Raw genomic sequence first — 16,186 nt, forward strand, 5'->3', positions numbered from 1 at the left:
TAGTTTATTGAAAACATTTTAATGCTGTTTTCATATAATTAAATATCAATTATACACACATTAACAGAATGTCAGACTTTTATAAGGTCTTTTTGTAGTCTATTTTTTTTTAAGTCTTGATACAACCAGAACAGCTGAAGTAGAAGATCCTGTAGTCTTACAAGTATCAAGTGTCATTTGTAGGAAAGTCTCATGAAAACGCTTCAGTTATTTAAGACTCAGCTTTAAAATTAAATGTATTAGAACACAATGCTTCACTAGTAAAGGATTTCTTTTCAAATTAGGATAAAGGCATGTTTATGAGATCTCTTCCTCATTGATAAGACTTTCTGGAAAAAAAAGTTACTTCACAAAAAATAGATCTTATGTTTCCATCATTTTTAAATAATTACTTACACAGGTTTCAAAAAAGATCTTTGGCAGCATAAGGCCTAGCATGCTCACACAACAGTCCACTATTACCCCATAAGCCACATTAAGCAAGTAATTTATCCATTATCTTCTTTACTAGAGTTTTCCATTCTTAACACATCACTGGGTTAGTCCTGAGCACTGCTAGGATGCACAGGAACAGGAGCTTGCAGGTTCTCTCTTCATGAAAGAAATGTACGAACAGTACCCTTTATTGTCCCCCTGCAAATAGGGCATTTTCTTAGGGAAGGTGCACACTCTTTGCACACCACTAAGTGACCACATGGAATAAATACAATAGAAACTTCTTTGTCCATGCAAACTTTACAGGTTCTTTCCTCCTGTAATCTTCTCAGTTGTTCTTCCATGGGTAACCCTGAGAAGAGAACAAACAAACTTAACACCACAAAGAGATCTTCAAATGGCAGAACTGATTAGAGATGGGAAAGCAATGAAATTCAGTACAACTGCCACCCAGTACAAAATATGCCTTGTGAGGTATCATTTCAAAATGAACACCACACGGATCATTGATATTCTTGTGTCATGTATGTCAGAAGTGCATATTAAGGGTTATAGAAATTATGACTAAAATGTGTTTACCACACAAGTCTGGGAGGAGGGGGGGGGAAGGGGGAACCAGTTTCTGATAGACAAAAGGACAAGCTGATGCCTCATGCCACAGGTCTAAGTTGACTGGCAACCACCTGGCAAAGAATGGCCACTTGACAACGAAGGGGTGCAGGAACAAACTGATCTGCATTTCAGCAAGGAACAACATAGAACCTCTTTCACCCTGAGACTTCAGATCTCCATCCTAAGAGCTGGAATGAACTTTATCTAAGGGTAACCTTCAGGAAAATGCATTTCAAAGGGTGACTGGACTATAAAAGTGAGGGGCAAAAAAAAAACAACAACAAAAAAACACCACAAACACTGCAAGCTCACTCTCTCCTAAGACAAAGGAGCCAGCCCTTTGATTTTAGTGGGGGAGACCCTGATCTGAGAATTTGGTCAGCCATGTTGCTGGGATCATGTGGTAAGGATTTTACTCTGAACCCAGTCTAGCTTGTTAAGTTTTAGCTACTAGAAAGTGAGTATTTTTATTTCTCTTGTAACTATTTCTGACTTTAATGCCTTAGAGTTGTACTCACCTAAGATGTCTTTAGTTAAATAAGCTTGGTTTAGTTTGAATTAGAGAATAAAATGGTATTGTTTAAAATGAACTACACCGGACCCTTGCTAAAATGTGCATCTATATAGCGCGAATTCACATATAACACGGTCACGGCCATGGATCCCAAATTTAATTACTTTAATTGCAATTCATTTTAACACGATCCTCACGTTAATGCGGTACCATGCATGGATCTCAAATCCCACATTCTAGCGAGGGTCCAGTGTGTTTGGTAACTAGTTGAAGTCACAAGCTGTTGACTATTGACCCTTTGCAGGAGCAACAGACCTGAAAACGGCTGCATAGTGCAGTACACACAGTTTTGGGAAAAATTTGGGACTCGGGTTATGTTGAGGCTACTCTGCAAGTAGTAACCAAGGCTGGTGGAAGCCACAGTGTGACAAGAGTGCTGCTAACAGGCTGCTGGAGTCAGAGCCACCAAACTAGGACTGTAGTTATAAACAGACACTCAGAGTAACTTGCATGCTCGTAGGCTCTCTGTGAGCAGCAAAAGTTGGGAACTACAATAGTAAAGCATTATGAGGCAATCAGGTCACAGAGCAGGTGGTGACAACCTCTCACTAGTCTGGATTACACCCCAGAATGTGATAGTGTCAAAGAGAAAAATTTGTTGTGAGAACCTCAGTTATTGCCCAAACCACTCAAATGAATAAAACTGAAAATTTACCTAAAGTGTCTTCTGTGGGAACATACTTCATGTTTTTTTCAACTAAAATGACAAAAAGAACATTTTAGTCACTAGAATTATCTATATTCCAGTAGAATCTTTAACTAATGCTTTACTACTATACCTCAGACTGTATTACTAGAGTCCTGCATGGATACAAGATTTATATCCACAGAGCTGCAGGGCTCTACTAGGAACAGCGAGGAAAGCAGGAGCATGTCAGGCTGTCGCTCAAAGGACCCAGGAGAGGCAGATCACTGCATGAAAGGGATTCTTGTCCGGGAGCATGTGAGCCACTTGTGCACACTAGCACAACCAGGGACAGCTGCTGGTGAGCCTGGTGCCCAAGTCAATGGGTAAGGCTGGGGGAGATACAGTCATACTGGAGAAGCTGCCCAGACTGGGCGCTGGCTCCTGCGTGCAGCAGCAGCCCGACATACTGCAGCTTTCGCTGTTGTGGTTCCTGGTAGAGCCCTGCAGATATCCATTTTATATCCATGGACATCCACATCTGCAGATATAAATTTTGTATCCATGCAGGGATCTACGTATTACTAAGAAAATAAAGATGGTTAGACTTAGGAAATAAGTTTATCAATCTTCTGGGGAAAAGAAAAAGGAAAAAAAGAAAAAAGAAAAAAAAAAAAGTACAGCTGTCAGTCAAACTCACCAAATAAATCTTTGTACAACATAGGATCACACTCTCGCAGGCAGTTTCGGAATATGTGGGCTGCTGCATTTCCTTTCACTAAAATCATATCAATCAGTTCCCTTGCTTGCAATGGCGTTTGGGTTTTTTGTTTAATAACATCACGTTCAAGTTCAGTTATCACTTTGGCCGATAGTAAACTCTCCAGGATAGGAAGCACACATGTCAAATGCTGAAACAAAGCCATTCGATTCTTCCGAATTAAGGACAGGTCATCTTAAATTCAAGGGGAAAATTCAGTAAGTTACAAGATTTGAAGTTCCACTGTTACTAGTAACTGATGTGTGCTATCCAATTATAAGAGATACCTTGATTCTTTTCATTCTTCATTTCACTTCCCACTCCATATCAGTAATACACACTATTAAATTACTACAGACTTCACATATCACATGAGAGGCAGACAAGTAGTTTGAGTATTGTAAAGTTTTACAAAGTCACCCTTCTCCTCCAAAGTAGTGAGGCCACCTCACAACAGTGAAAGGTATATTCATTGCACATGTGGAATGCACAGACCCAAAGGCCTGGCTTATCAAGTCAAAACTCAATGCCAGTCAAAAATACTGTTAAATCTGTGTGGACTAAGTATTTTTTTGAAAAACCATAGGGACAGAGTTATGCATGGGGAAGACCTAAACAGTACAGAACACATCAAAAAACAACCCCAAACAAACCACACATTGTAAATTGTGTTTTATATTCTCCAGATTGTGGCTGTCCAATTTCTACTGTGGTTTAATGACTAGAAATGTACCACGTTGTGACATCTCAGCTGTTGGCATATAGTGAGCCAGGATGACATACGCAGCACTTTAATATGCTGTGCTACAGAAATTATGTTCATTAAATCATGGCTCCTACTGTTTTTTAAGAGTTTCAAAGCCAGACTGCATGCTTGTGAGGTTTTGAAACTGAAAAGCAAATGTTAAAGAATCAGAAGTACAGGACTGGACGGGGTCTTGAGAGGTCATCTAGTCCATCCCTCTGCACTGAGGCAAGACCATATATACCTAGACCATTCCTGACAGGTGTTTGTCCAACCTGTTCTTTTAAAGACTCCAGGGACAGGGATTCCGGCCTCCTTTGGTAAAATGTTCCACTACTTAACTAATCTTATTGTTAGAAAGTTTTTCCTAACATGTAACCTAGATCTCCCTTACTGCAGATTAAGCCCATTACTTCTTTCCCTACCTTCAGTAGATATGGAGGAGAACTGGTCTCTGCCTCTTTATAAAAACAGACATGAAATACAGTATGTGCTATTTTATCTGTACCCATTTCCTCTCTCCCCCATAGTCATCTTTTCTTAAGGCTAAACATGACCAGGTTATGGTTTAAAAACAAACAAAAATCACAAACTTTCCTCATTAACCAAGTTAAAAACACCTCTAAAATTCTATTAAGTCTTTTTCAAAACTGCAACACATTGTTGACTCATTCAACTTCTGACCCTTTAACCCCCAGATCCTTTTCTGCAGTTTTTCCACTTAGCTATTTATTTCTCATTTCATAATTGTGCATTTCACTTTTTTCCTTCCTAAGTGCACTTGTCTTTATTGTATTTAATTTTGTAGATTTTAGATCTGTTCTCCAGTCTGTTAAGGTCATTTTGAATTCTAATATCCTCCAAAAATGCTTGCAATCCTTCCCAGCTTGGTGTCACCTGCAAATTCCAAAAACTACTCTGAGTATGGTCTTTCAGCCAGTCCACCTGCCTTATAGTCATTTCACCTAGACCAGTGGTTTTCAATCTGTGGTCTGCAGGCCCCTGGGCATCCACAGACTACATCTAGGATTTCCAAAGGGGTCTGTATCTCCATTTGAAGATTAAGGGCTCACAAATGGGGAAAAAAAAAGGTTGAGAGCCACTAACCTAGACCACATCTCCCTAGTTTACTGATGAGACTGTCATATGGCATTGTGTCAAAAGCCTTACTTTAAAAACCAAAAACCAACCAATATCTACCACCATATCTACCCTCTCATCCTCAAGTCACTGGGCCAGTAACCCTACCAAAGAAGGAAATTAGGTCAGTTTGACAAGATTTGTTCCTGGCAAAACCATGTTGACTATTACTTATCAGTCTACTATCTTCTAGGAGGTTACAAAATGATTGTTTAATTTGTTCCAGTATCTTTTCCAGGTATTGAAGTTAGGCCCACTCGTCTATAATTCCCCAGGTCTTCAATGTTTCCCTTTCTAAAGGTGGGAAAACATAGTAGCTTTCTTCTTTGCTCCTCTGGGACCACACCTGTCCACCATGAGCTCTTGAAGATAAGTAATAGTTCTAAGATTGCATAAGGAATTAGCTGAAGCACTTCTGGGTGAATTGTGCCAGACCCTGCTGACTTAACTACATCTAACGTCAAGGAATATCAATTAAAAAAAAAATCTGGCCTCTTGTACATTAATCTCAATGTTTTTATTATTACTGAGAAGTCACAGAAGTAACAGAGCTGACCAGTAGTAATTTTAGGAGACTGAAATTATATTTATAATCGTTTCTATGTGGTGGAAGTTTTACTATATAGAGGAGTTACAGTTTTGGTTTATATGAGGGACTTAACACCACATATAGGCATATTGACAAAAATATGGTCTTGATCCTGCAGAGCATTGTGCAGGTGGACTCATGGATCTTATCGAGCCCCAGTGAAATATGGGGTGCATCACTAAGGATAATTCCAGGATTGAGGCCTAAATTCCACACTGATATCCAGATGATAAAGGTAAATATAAAGGATTAACACTGTAAAACACACACACAAAAAATTACCAAAGCTCATGAAAACAAGTGTCCCCAGAATTAGACCAAAAAGCAAACAGATAACAATCTAACAACGAGGATAAGTGTATTACTAGTGCCCTATGCATACCCGATGCCACTTCTTCAGATTGTCTCTCCTTCTCCTCTTCCCTTTTTTCATCTTCTGCAGTAAGCAGATCGGACACAAGATCATTAACAGTCTTGTAATTTTCCTCAGTTGCTAAGATTTTACTCTGAACTGTCTGCTTTATTAGTCTTCTACTAAAGCCCATCTCCAAGGCTGCTTTAACCACTGGGGTGTTCATCATGATTGCATCTTCTGAATGGCTTTCTCCAGATTCTGAATGAATAGCTATTCATGAACGGGAAGAAAGAAAAAGAAAAGAGATACTTTAGAGGATATGAAAACTTTAGACATTTTTAACATCTTCAGTATGTAAATGAGATTTAGCATAAAAAAAATCATTTAATGACATAGGCTTAACTTCTTAAAGATCAAGATATTTTTACTTAACTCCCGTTTAGAATTTTATTAGACTGTATTTCAACAAAAAAAGCTTTGTTACAATAACAAAGATCCAATTTAAAGCAGCAAAAGCAGGGAAAACCCAGAGGTCATGCCATTGTTGAACAGCGTCATTAGATTAGAACTGAAAAAGAATGGTAAAAAAAGTTAGTTATGGAAATACCTCCCTTTCATATAGTATAACAAGTTCTTGAGTCGCATCTGCATTAATAGAATTGTTACAGTTCTACTATTGGTCATCCTTTTCCTGGCACTTAGCTAACTAAGCGTAATAATTGGAAATCTGACTCATCTCACTGCCTCAGCAGGGGCCAATGGCACTATGGGGAATTCACCCCCAGAGAAGTCAGACAGCACTGTCATCATACCTGGGTATTCCACTGAATAAGACAGCTTTACAGCTCGAGGAAGCTGTCTGGAAGGCTGCACTTCTTCAGTATGTCCCCAAGCTGGCTTGGCCATTCCCTCTCCCTGGCTATTGCTGCCCACTTTTGAAGGTGCTGACATAGCTGCAGGCTCCCAGCAGGGTAGGGTTGTAGGTATCTTGTGTAATCACAACACTCTCTAAAGAGTTCTGATACCAGGGTGGTCCATACCCTGGGTTACTCTAGCAGAAGCTGGTGTAACCAATAATGAGTCCATAGAGTCCAGTTAGAGAACACACAAACAGAGACAAACTCTTCAGAAACTATACAGTATGTATACAAATCCCAAGTATTGTGGAAATTATGAAGGGATGAGAAATTTTTCTTGCAACAAACTTGAAGGGAATATTGTAGCATAAAATTTCCTACACACCTCACTGACATTTTAAGTACACTACACAACTGTCAAAAAAAGCTTTGACCTGCTGGGAAGCATTCCAATGCTGCTGCTTTCTAAAATGCTATGAATTGCTTAGCAAGCTAATTTTGGAAAGCATCCATACAAAAGTTCTATTTATATTTTCATTAGGTTTATAAGTGTGCTGAAAGTTCTATCACTATGTAGCTTGAAAGACATTAACTAAAATGTACATACTTGGTGGATTGGCACTTTCATCCACAGGGGTATCTGAAGTTGACAAGAGCTATGGAATGCAAAGGAACAGCATTAAACAACAACAAAAAACAAACAAGTCAGCATACAACGCTTTGCATACAAAGCTGATAATTCCAGAGCATTAAGTGCTTAAGGAAGGAGGAATAGCTCAGTGGTTTGAGCATTGGCCTGCTAAACCCAGGGCTGTGAGTTCAATCCTTGAGGGGGCCACTTAGGGATCTGGGGCAAAAAATCAGTACTTGGTCCTGCTAGTGAAGGTAGGGGGCTGGACTCAATGACCTTTCACGGTCCCTTCCAGTTCTAGGAGATAGATATATCTCCTATTATAATAAATAATAAATAATAATAATAATAATAATAATGAAGAACTTGGTACAAATAATTAAGTTACTGTAGCATTTAAGAGCCCCAGTAAGGGGCCAGGATCCCATTGTGCTAGTCACTGTCCAGTCACACTCCACCCAAAGATTTGCAATTAAGAATTTTAACTCAAATAGCCTAAGTGAAGTATTTGCAGATAGGATTATACAAGTCTTAAACAATTTGTACTGCGAATGTGTATTGAGGTAAATCCAGGCAGTTTATACCAACACAAGCTTTTCTCTTCCAAATGAAGTTACTCACTATGCCTTTTGTTTATGCAAATATAAACTTGTTACAAACAGCTTACTTAAAAAAAAAAAAAAAAGTCCCACAAGAGAGGCACCCGGAACCAATTTCTGTACTAGCACGTACTAATCTGCATTAGTCACTAAGCCTTGTATAATCAGAACTTCACTTCTTTATACTCAAAGTCTACAGCAGGGGTTGGCAACCTCTGGCACGCGACTCGCCAGGGTAAGCACCCAGCAGGCCGGGCCAGTTTGTTTACCTGCCACTTCGGCAGGTTCAGCCGATCACGGCTCCCACTGACCACGGTTCACCATACCAGCCAGCACATCCCTCGCCCACACTGCTTCCTGCCGTCCCAATTGGCTTGAGACGGCGAACTGGCAGATCGTGGCTCCCACTGGCCACGAACCTGCCGACACAGCAGGTAAACAAACTGGCCCAGCCTGCAAGGGTGCTTATCTTGGCAAGCCGCATGCCAGAGGTTGCCAATCCCTGGTCTAGAACTCTCATTGCCTCACACTAAGTGTCATAAGGTTTGACTGTAAATGGCTGTGAAGCTCTTCAAATGAGTCAAGTCCCAATGCTACCAGATCTATTTTCAATATCAATTCTCAAAAATACAAAAACTGCTCATGGAAGATGTGCAAAGAGTCAGTTTTGAAGATCATCAATTAGAATTGGTTCATCTCATTTTCATGTAAAGCTTTTCATTCATGAACTGTCAATCAAACCTAAAACTCATACCTGTCAAACTACTTAGAGCAATATCTGGAGAGTGAGTGGGGAGAGGGAGGGGGGAGTTATGTACTACCATCTAATGCTGATATTAGCAACCAGAAAAATTACATAAAAATTCTAGGTTTACCTGTTCAAGGAGATGTGGGAATCTCGCCTGAATTTGATTGACAAACTCTCGCCCTTTTATTCGCAGTAGATACTCACATCTAAAACATTAACAGAATATAAATGTTTGTCAAGTTACAATATTTGTTTCTTATATATACTAGTTAAAAGCCACACAGAATAAGAAGACTACAATACTGTGCTCAGTTAGGCCCCAATTCAGGGAAGCACTTAAACACATACTTAAAAGTTAAGCACATGATTAAGTCCCAGTGACTTCAATGGAACTTTAGCACACACTTAAGTATCATTACTGAAGAGGGATGTTTTGCTGAATCATCTTAATATGGCCTAATTTCGGTATTTATCAGATATAAATGTGATCTCATCAATATCAAAGCATTTAGTAATAAGTACCTTTTAGTGTACAACGTCAACAGTTTTTAAAACTCAGCCAATACTCCACCCCTCCCCTCAAATCACTCAGTGTCTACAAACTAGTCTAAAATTTAAAAATAAAAAGAAGTACACTGCAATGAAATGGATATCAAAAAATTAAGAGGTTTTAAAACGTATCAGTCTAGTAAAGCAATTTAAACTTTACTCAAGATAAAAAAAATACAATGATAAAAGTTAAAGGGGGAGATGAACAAGGAGCTAAGCAAAAAAGTTGGATGTGGAACTTAAGTTTAATAGCTGATGGTAAACGGTGTCAAAGATTAGCATACCAAACACTATTTTTCCTGTACTGTTCTCAACTTCATGAAAGCTATTTAAAAATCATTAACATATGGGGAGATTTTCAAAAGGTACAAATAGTAGTTGTGTCTTACTGACATCTGTCTTTGAAAATCTCCCTCATAGTTATTAGCATCATTATTTCCCCCATTTTATTATTCAGCAGTAGAGATGTTCTCACTCAATTCTTTCCATCTGGAACACACACAAAAACCACCCACACACCCTCCTGTAGAGTGACAATTTCAAAAGCACTCACATTGGCCTAACTCTGCTCCAACTGACAAATTTCAAGATAAAAAAATTATAGGGGAAGGTCTGAAAAAGCTCGGCACTGGCCTAATTCTTCCACTTACAGAGATTTTCAAATAGTTACCTTGGAAACCATTTAGCATGCTCAATCCATGGATCATCTCCAGACTCCCAACACCTCAATCCACCATCACAGCAGAAACATTTGACATCATCATTACGACCTTTAAAAGCAAGTTTACAAAGTATTCAATAAGCGTTCACACAAGCCATTGCTTAGCAAATTCTAAAAGAAATAAACTAAGACATTAGATAGGTTAACTTTTCTTACCTACGTAATAAAACCCAGCATTTGCAAGTTGTTCAGGTCGAACTGGAATTCTTGTTGGCCAGTTTATGAATGTTTTAACACGAGCCACGTGGGTTTGCATGCTCTGGTTAGAAATGCTGAATATTGGATGGCCTCTAGTTTTATTTTCCACAAAAGGGCAGTTAGGAAAGTATCTCCTATGTTCTGACATGGCATTATCCTTCGGTTCCCAGTTACTTAGTTGACCCCCACAGGTAAAACAAGCAACTTTGTCTCCTGGCCCAGTATAGTAAAATCCAGCTTTGGCCAGATCTGTTGGGGATAGAAATGTCAGGGGCCATGTCTGAAAAGTACATAGCCTAGCATCTTCTGTGCTCATTGCAGGATTATAAAAGTTAGATCGCAGGTGTGATGGGTCCTCAACAGCCCTAGAAGTTACTGGTTCTTGAGGAAAACTGGAGAAAGTAGTGCTGAAAAAGCCAATTTGTTCTAAGCTTGGAGCACCAGTTATGGAATGCAAAGATGGTGAAAAACTGTTTATTGTGGCTGGAGGTGAGAAGGCTGAATGAGAGGATGATCCAAGATTACTAACTGAAAGCAAATTCTGAACAAAGCTGCAACTAGGATAGAGCTGTTTATGTTTTTCCAGAGCACAGTCACCTTGTTTCCAGTTATCCAACATCAAGCCACAACTGAAGCATTTAACTTTATCTTTCACACCAGTGTAATAAAACCCAGCTCGAGCAAGACTCCTTTCAGACACTGGCACGTTGAGAGGGAAAGTAGAAAACGTGGACATTCTGTAGAGTTCACATGACAACTCATACTTCAGTTCACACACCGTGCTGTTATTCATCAGATTAGCCAGGAACGAGCTGCTTTCCACTATGTTCATAATGAAATATTAGGGAAGAATGGGACAAGTCTTTCTCTGGGAGGTAGTTTTGTGCATGGAGGTGATTTTGAATAACTCCCAGGCCATATAAAAGAGTAAGGACCTGAAAGTGAAACATTTTGGTTTGTAACACTGAACGCATGTGAAAGGAATGAATTATGATTCATAAACAGATTTGATACATGTGGGAAGTCCTGCTTTTATTTTAATCTGCAAAACTGCTTTCAATGGAGAAAAGTTACACGATCTCAACACTCTAGGAGGTTCAGAAAGTATGTCAACTGGACTTTCCTGTCACAATACATCACATTTTCCTTAGTATACTGTACTTCTCATCTCACAGTCAATGGCACTTCGGTGCAGAAGGAGGTTGGGTGGAAGAGATACAGAAAAATATGTAAGGGTGATCAAAATCCACCCCAATAAAGAAACTAAAATGGGTAAAACTGAAGACACTGCATCTTAATATCATGCTCCAATTTAAAATTAAGTGTTTATTTCATCCTAGATAGCCAATATGAATGCAGCTTTTATACATCTGTAAAGATTGTTTTGATAAGAGCGTCGCATACTTATGTTGAAATTCTAATCTGAGACATTACAGAGGCACAAACAGAACAGCCCTAAAACTTCTGAAGGTGTATTCATATGCCAGACTGCCAAAACAAAATACTCTTTGTTTTAGCAATCCTCACCCAAAGATATGCAAGACGCTACAAACAAAATTAAAGGTTATACTCAACAACCTTACATACAGCAGAGCTATAGCTCCAGCAAGAATGATTCTTGACCACAGCAGTGACACCACCAACTTGTCACATATACCCACCGGCCTGGAACAGACCGAGTGTGTTTTCTTCCATGACACTCTCAACTCTGGGCATCATAAACTAAGCCAGGTTGCTTGGGTACAAGTATACTCTTATAACATTTAATACAAATATATGGCTTTATGCTAGAATATTCTAGTATTTTATATGGATTAATTAAAAGATCTCTGTAGGCCATGTTCAGAAAGCAAACAGAACTTACACTGGTCAATACAGAAATATATTTTGTTAACTTTAGTTTCTTTATTTGTGCACAAAACTACCTCCCAGATTTCAGACTGAAGTCCCTTTTAAGGGGCTTAGGCCTCCATACTGAGATTTGTAGTTCACAAGAAGAAATTGTAGATATCTGTAGTCTGAAACATCCAATTCCTTTGTGCTGCCAAAACCTGTAAAGGAGAAAAGACATTTTTCTTATAAAACAAGATAAATTAGGTATATTTGTTGTAGCTGTCATCTACAGTATTTCTCAAATTATAAACCAGTTGAACACGAGAATTGCAAAGCCAGTTTTTTTAATTTTTGACCAGCAGGTTTCAGGATAGTTAATGTTGGTCACTTCCATAAACACTGACATCAAAACCTATTCCCACCTTGTTAACCTGTACCGAAAAATTTGGAAAAGTGAGTGATTTAATTTCGTAAGTTGTCAAATATTTGGTAGATAGAGACTATAGATTAGTGGCCCGGTCTACACACAAAGTTGTACTGATATGACTAATGGTGTTATTTTACATAGCTTTAGTTAAGTTTAAAGGTGCAACCTAAACAGATACAAGCCAGGTTTAAATGGGTATAAAAACATACACAAAAGTTGCACCAATTCACCTAAGCCAATTTAAATTAAACAAGGGCTTGTCTAAACTCAGGAGCTGTCCAATGACTTACAGAACGCTTTTTTAAAATGCTAAAAAAACCAAAAGAAAAAAATACCAGGCCCACAAAATACAACCAAAAATTCCAGGTGAGAGCAGGAGATAGAAATCAGAGTCTTATTTTAGAGTCTCATTTTTTGCTGTGTTTCAAGCTTTCTGAAGTGTTCCACACTTTCATTAAAATACACACAACACTTCTTCCCACTGGAAATAGAGTCAACACAAATATGCTTCTCCCAGGGTGACACACACCCCCTACAGAAAGGTCTCCAAGCAAAACAGAAGCAGCAGAGTACTCCCCACCCACTTCAGTTTGGTGATGGCTCATTGATACCATGGTATTTAAATGATTAGGCACAGTGAGTTGTGGGAGAAGATCAGCCTTCTCTTCTCCCTTCTGCCCCATCCCTGACTATAGCTGAGTGGACTAACCTAGCTGCCCCTCCAACATGATGGGAGGGGACAGGGAAGCTTTGCCAAATTTTAGTGGCATTGCAACTCCATGTGTCAGGTGGGCAGCTAAGCCAACTTTGAGTGAGTGGCATTGTGACCTGGACCACATGGCTGCAACCTCACTCAAATATGGGTGCAGCCAGACTATTAATCTGGGTTCCTTCTTTAGCAAAATTCTGGTTTGCCCCAGATGGTCATACTAACTCTAGTTTCTTAATCAAGGATATTAAATACAACAACAAAAAGTTCTGCAAGGTTATACAATAAAAAGTCAAGTAATGCAAATGTTAAATACTGCTTCTAGGAACACAGGAATTACCACACTAGAGCAGAACTATGGTCCAGCTAGTTCAGTATCCAGTCTCTGACAGTTGCCCACACCAGATGCCTCAGAGGAAGTACATGAAACCCCATAGTAGACAGCTGTGGGACAGTCTGCCTCACATAAGGGTTGAATCCTGAATAATTGGAGGCTGGTTTATGTCCAGAGCTTGAGGTTTTATATCTCTTCCAAATCTTTTCATTTAGCATTAACTACTATTGTAACTCTGGATATTCTTGTAATCCATATAATCATCCAATCCCTCTTTGAATTGTGCTAAATTTTTGGTCTCAATGGTATGTTGTGGCAGTGAGTTCCACAGTCTACTCACACACTGAGTAAAAAAGTATTTCCTTTAACCAATTTTCAATTTGCCACTATTTTTTTTTTAATATTCCTTTGTTCCACTTCAACTCCACTTCTTATTCATCTCCTTTCTAAGGGCATGCCTACACAGGGGCAATCAGGAAACTTAGGGCCAAATAACTGAATGTATGACGACAATGTGCATAAGTGGGTTAATTCATCATGTGGATACTTTTATGCAGGAGTGAAGTGGTCTGAGTTCCCTGTCGCCAAATCCTCATTGAAGAGCATCACATGGGGGTTTCCACACACTAGAATTCAGGCGCACTAACATCATGCCTGCAGTTGATTTGCCTTAACTTCCCTGAGTAATGCCTTGTAGGCATGTCCTAAAATAACCAATCCCAGTCTTGTAAATCTCTCTTCATGTATTTTTCTAGGCTCTTGACTATTCTCATTGCCCTCCTCTGAATCCCCTCTACTTCTGTAGTATCCCTTTAAGATGGGGCGACCAGTGGTGCACATAGTATTCCAGATTTGAACATACCATCAATTTTTATTATGGCATATAAATGAGTGAAGATCACAAATTTAGTGGAAGGTACTGGAAGATACAGAAGGGGAGTTTTATCCTCCAGTAAGCATTATTTTGCACGTATCAAGCAACACCTTGTCCATTTACCAAGTCTGGTTAAGTCCTCATGAAGTTCCTCAGTCATCTCTGGACTTGACTAACCTTAGTACTTTAATGGGTCCATTATAGTTTTAACTGCATTGAAACAACCTCATCTTTTGCATTTATGATTTTTTTGCAGTTTTAACAATACAAACGTGAGCCCATCAAATCCTACAATGTCCACACATGCTTAACTTTCCACAGTTAATGGCCTCTGACTTCAATGGGGCTACCTACAGCATGTAAAGTCAACCACACCTCAAATGCATTTGACAAGTGGGTATTCACCCACAAAAGCTTATGCTCCAATACTTCTGTTAGTCTATAAGGTGCAACTGGACTCTTTGTCGCTTTTTACAGATCCAGACTAACACAGCTACCCCATGATACTCACAGCCTTTTGCATTTAATAAAGTTTAAAATTAACTAGATGCTTAAACTAATCCTTAATCCTTCTTGCAATTTTGAAATTTTAGACCTTTTCAGTTAAAGCAAGAAAGGGATAATTATGGGAAACAATTCACCACCAGCTCCCACACAGAGCGTGAGCACGTCACCCCATGCTTATACAGCCACCCATTAAACTCGAGTTTCAGGCTGCACCATCCACACCATGCAAGCCTGGCCACAGCCCTACCCTGGCTGACTAAAGTAATGTCGCCAGTTATCACAGTCTGATCCCAACCCAAGTCTCATACTCTTTACTACGGGCACAGCCCCACACCCGCGTCACCGCCCGCACCACTGCCCAGCGCCGTTACCCGTTCTCACCATATCTGCATTGACGCACTCAGCGCCCGCACACGGTCACCACGGCCCGTACCCACCTCACAAGCCGCCATCTCGAGCCGCGGCGCGCGGAGGCCTCCCCCCCGTGCACGAGCATCGAGCGCCCCCTGCGCGCCGCGGCCTCCCTGCACTCCCCGTCTCTCACCTCAGGTTCGAGCCGCCCGTCCCCAGCACCCGCCGCGCGGGGCTTGTCCTCCCCCCCGGCTGCGATACTCACCCAGGCTGGGCCGCGCGCTGATCTCAGCTGCCCCCCGCTCCCACACGCTATATATACCGCGGCCGGCTGGCCAGGGTCCCTCGGAGGCCTTGTCCCGCCTCGCGGAAACTCCCTCCTCCGCCCCGCTCTCCTGTCAGACAACGCCCGGGGCCCCGCGCTGGGGAAAGTACCCGGTCAGACGGACTGCGCATGCGCGCGACCTGGGCGGTGGCGGGGCGGCCGCGGGGTACAGCCAGTGTGTGGCTGGCGCTCGGGTCCCAGAGCCTGTCGCGTCCTCGGCCCGGCTGCGCGCAGGGAGTGCGCGCCCCCGCGCTCTCGAGGCACCCGCCCAGCCTGAATCCTGTCCCGCCGTCCCATGGCATGAGGAGGGAACAAGCAAACTCATTACAACTGCCCCAAAACACTCCCCCTCCCCCTCCCCCTGAAGCCTGGGTTCAAGCACTGACCAAACCTGGACCTTTGCCATCGTCAACTCCAGTTCCCACAGGGGTCAGGCAGGACTAGCCCCCTGCAGTCTCTGTTTTGGCAGTACACTGAGGGGAGTGGGGTCAAAAAATAGCAGGAGCCACTAGATACCTGCTTACCAGATCCAGGTTTATGTGGTGCACATGCATATAAATTGGGGTTGGGTTGGTCAGTAAGTGCAGTAGGAACAGCTAGACTTGCTTCCTGGTTTGACGTACAATTTAGGGACTTGGGATCAAAACGGTCAGGAATCAGAGCCAGCTTTTAGGGGAATGTTCAGGGG

The 16,186-nt window shown here is 40.9% G+C and overlaps 1 protein-coding gene across 5 annotated transcripts; it reads right to left on the reverse strand.

The window, feature by feature from the left end:
• Positions 1 to 15,602, reverse strand: BIRC2 (baculoviral IAP repeat containing 2). Of its 5 annotated transcripts, none has more exons than XM_050936766.1 (10): positions 15,204 to 15,300; positions 12,064 to 12,189; positions 10,097 to 11,073; positions 9,890 to 9,989; positions 8,798 to 8,876; positions 7,300 to 7,348; positions 5,863 to 6,105; positions 2,947 to 3,201; positions 2,277 to 2,318; positions 1 to 787 (listed from the first exon to the last, which is right to left on the reverse strand). In XM_050936766.1, the coding sequence occupies exons 3-10, from the start codon at positions 10,968 to 10,970 to the stop codon at positions 594 to 596; spliced, it is 1,836 nt and encodes a 611-aa protein (XP_050792723.1). In that variant the 5' UTR covers positions 10,971 to 11,073; positions 12,064 to 12,189; positions 15,204 to 15,300; the 3' UTR covers positions 1 to 593. The 5 variants fall into 5 exon arrangements, with proteins under 5 accessions (XP_050792723.1, XP_050792722.1, XP_050792720.1 ...); XM_050936765.1 differs by having other exon boundaries at positions 12,003 to 12,189; XM_050936763.1 differs by lacking the exon at positions 15,204 to 15,300 and adding an exon at positions 15,439 to 15,602 and having other exon boundaries at positions 10,097 to 12,189.
• Positions 15,603 to 16,186: the final 584 nt, after the last annotated feature.

This window comes from Gopherus flavomarginatus, chromosome 1 (genome assembly GCF_025201925.1).
Source record: "Gopherus flavomarginatus isolate rGopFla2 chromosome 1, rGopFla2.mat.asm, whole genome shotgun sequence".
NCBI classification, from domain to species: domain Eukaryota; kingdom Metazoa; phylum Chordata; order Testudines; family Testudinidae; genus Gopherus; species Gopherus flavomarginatus.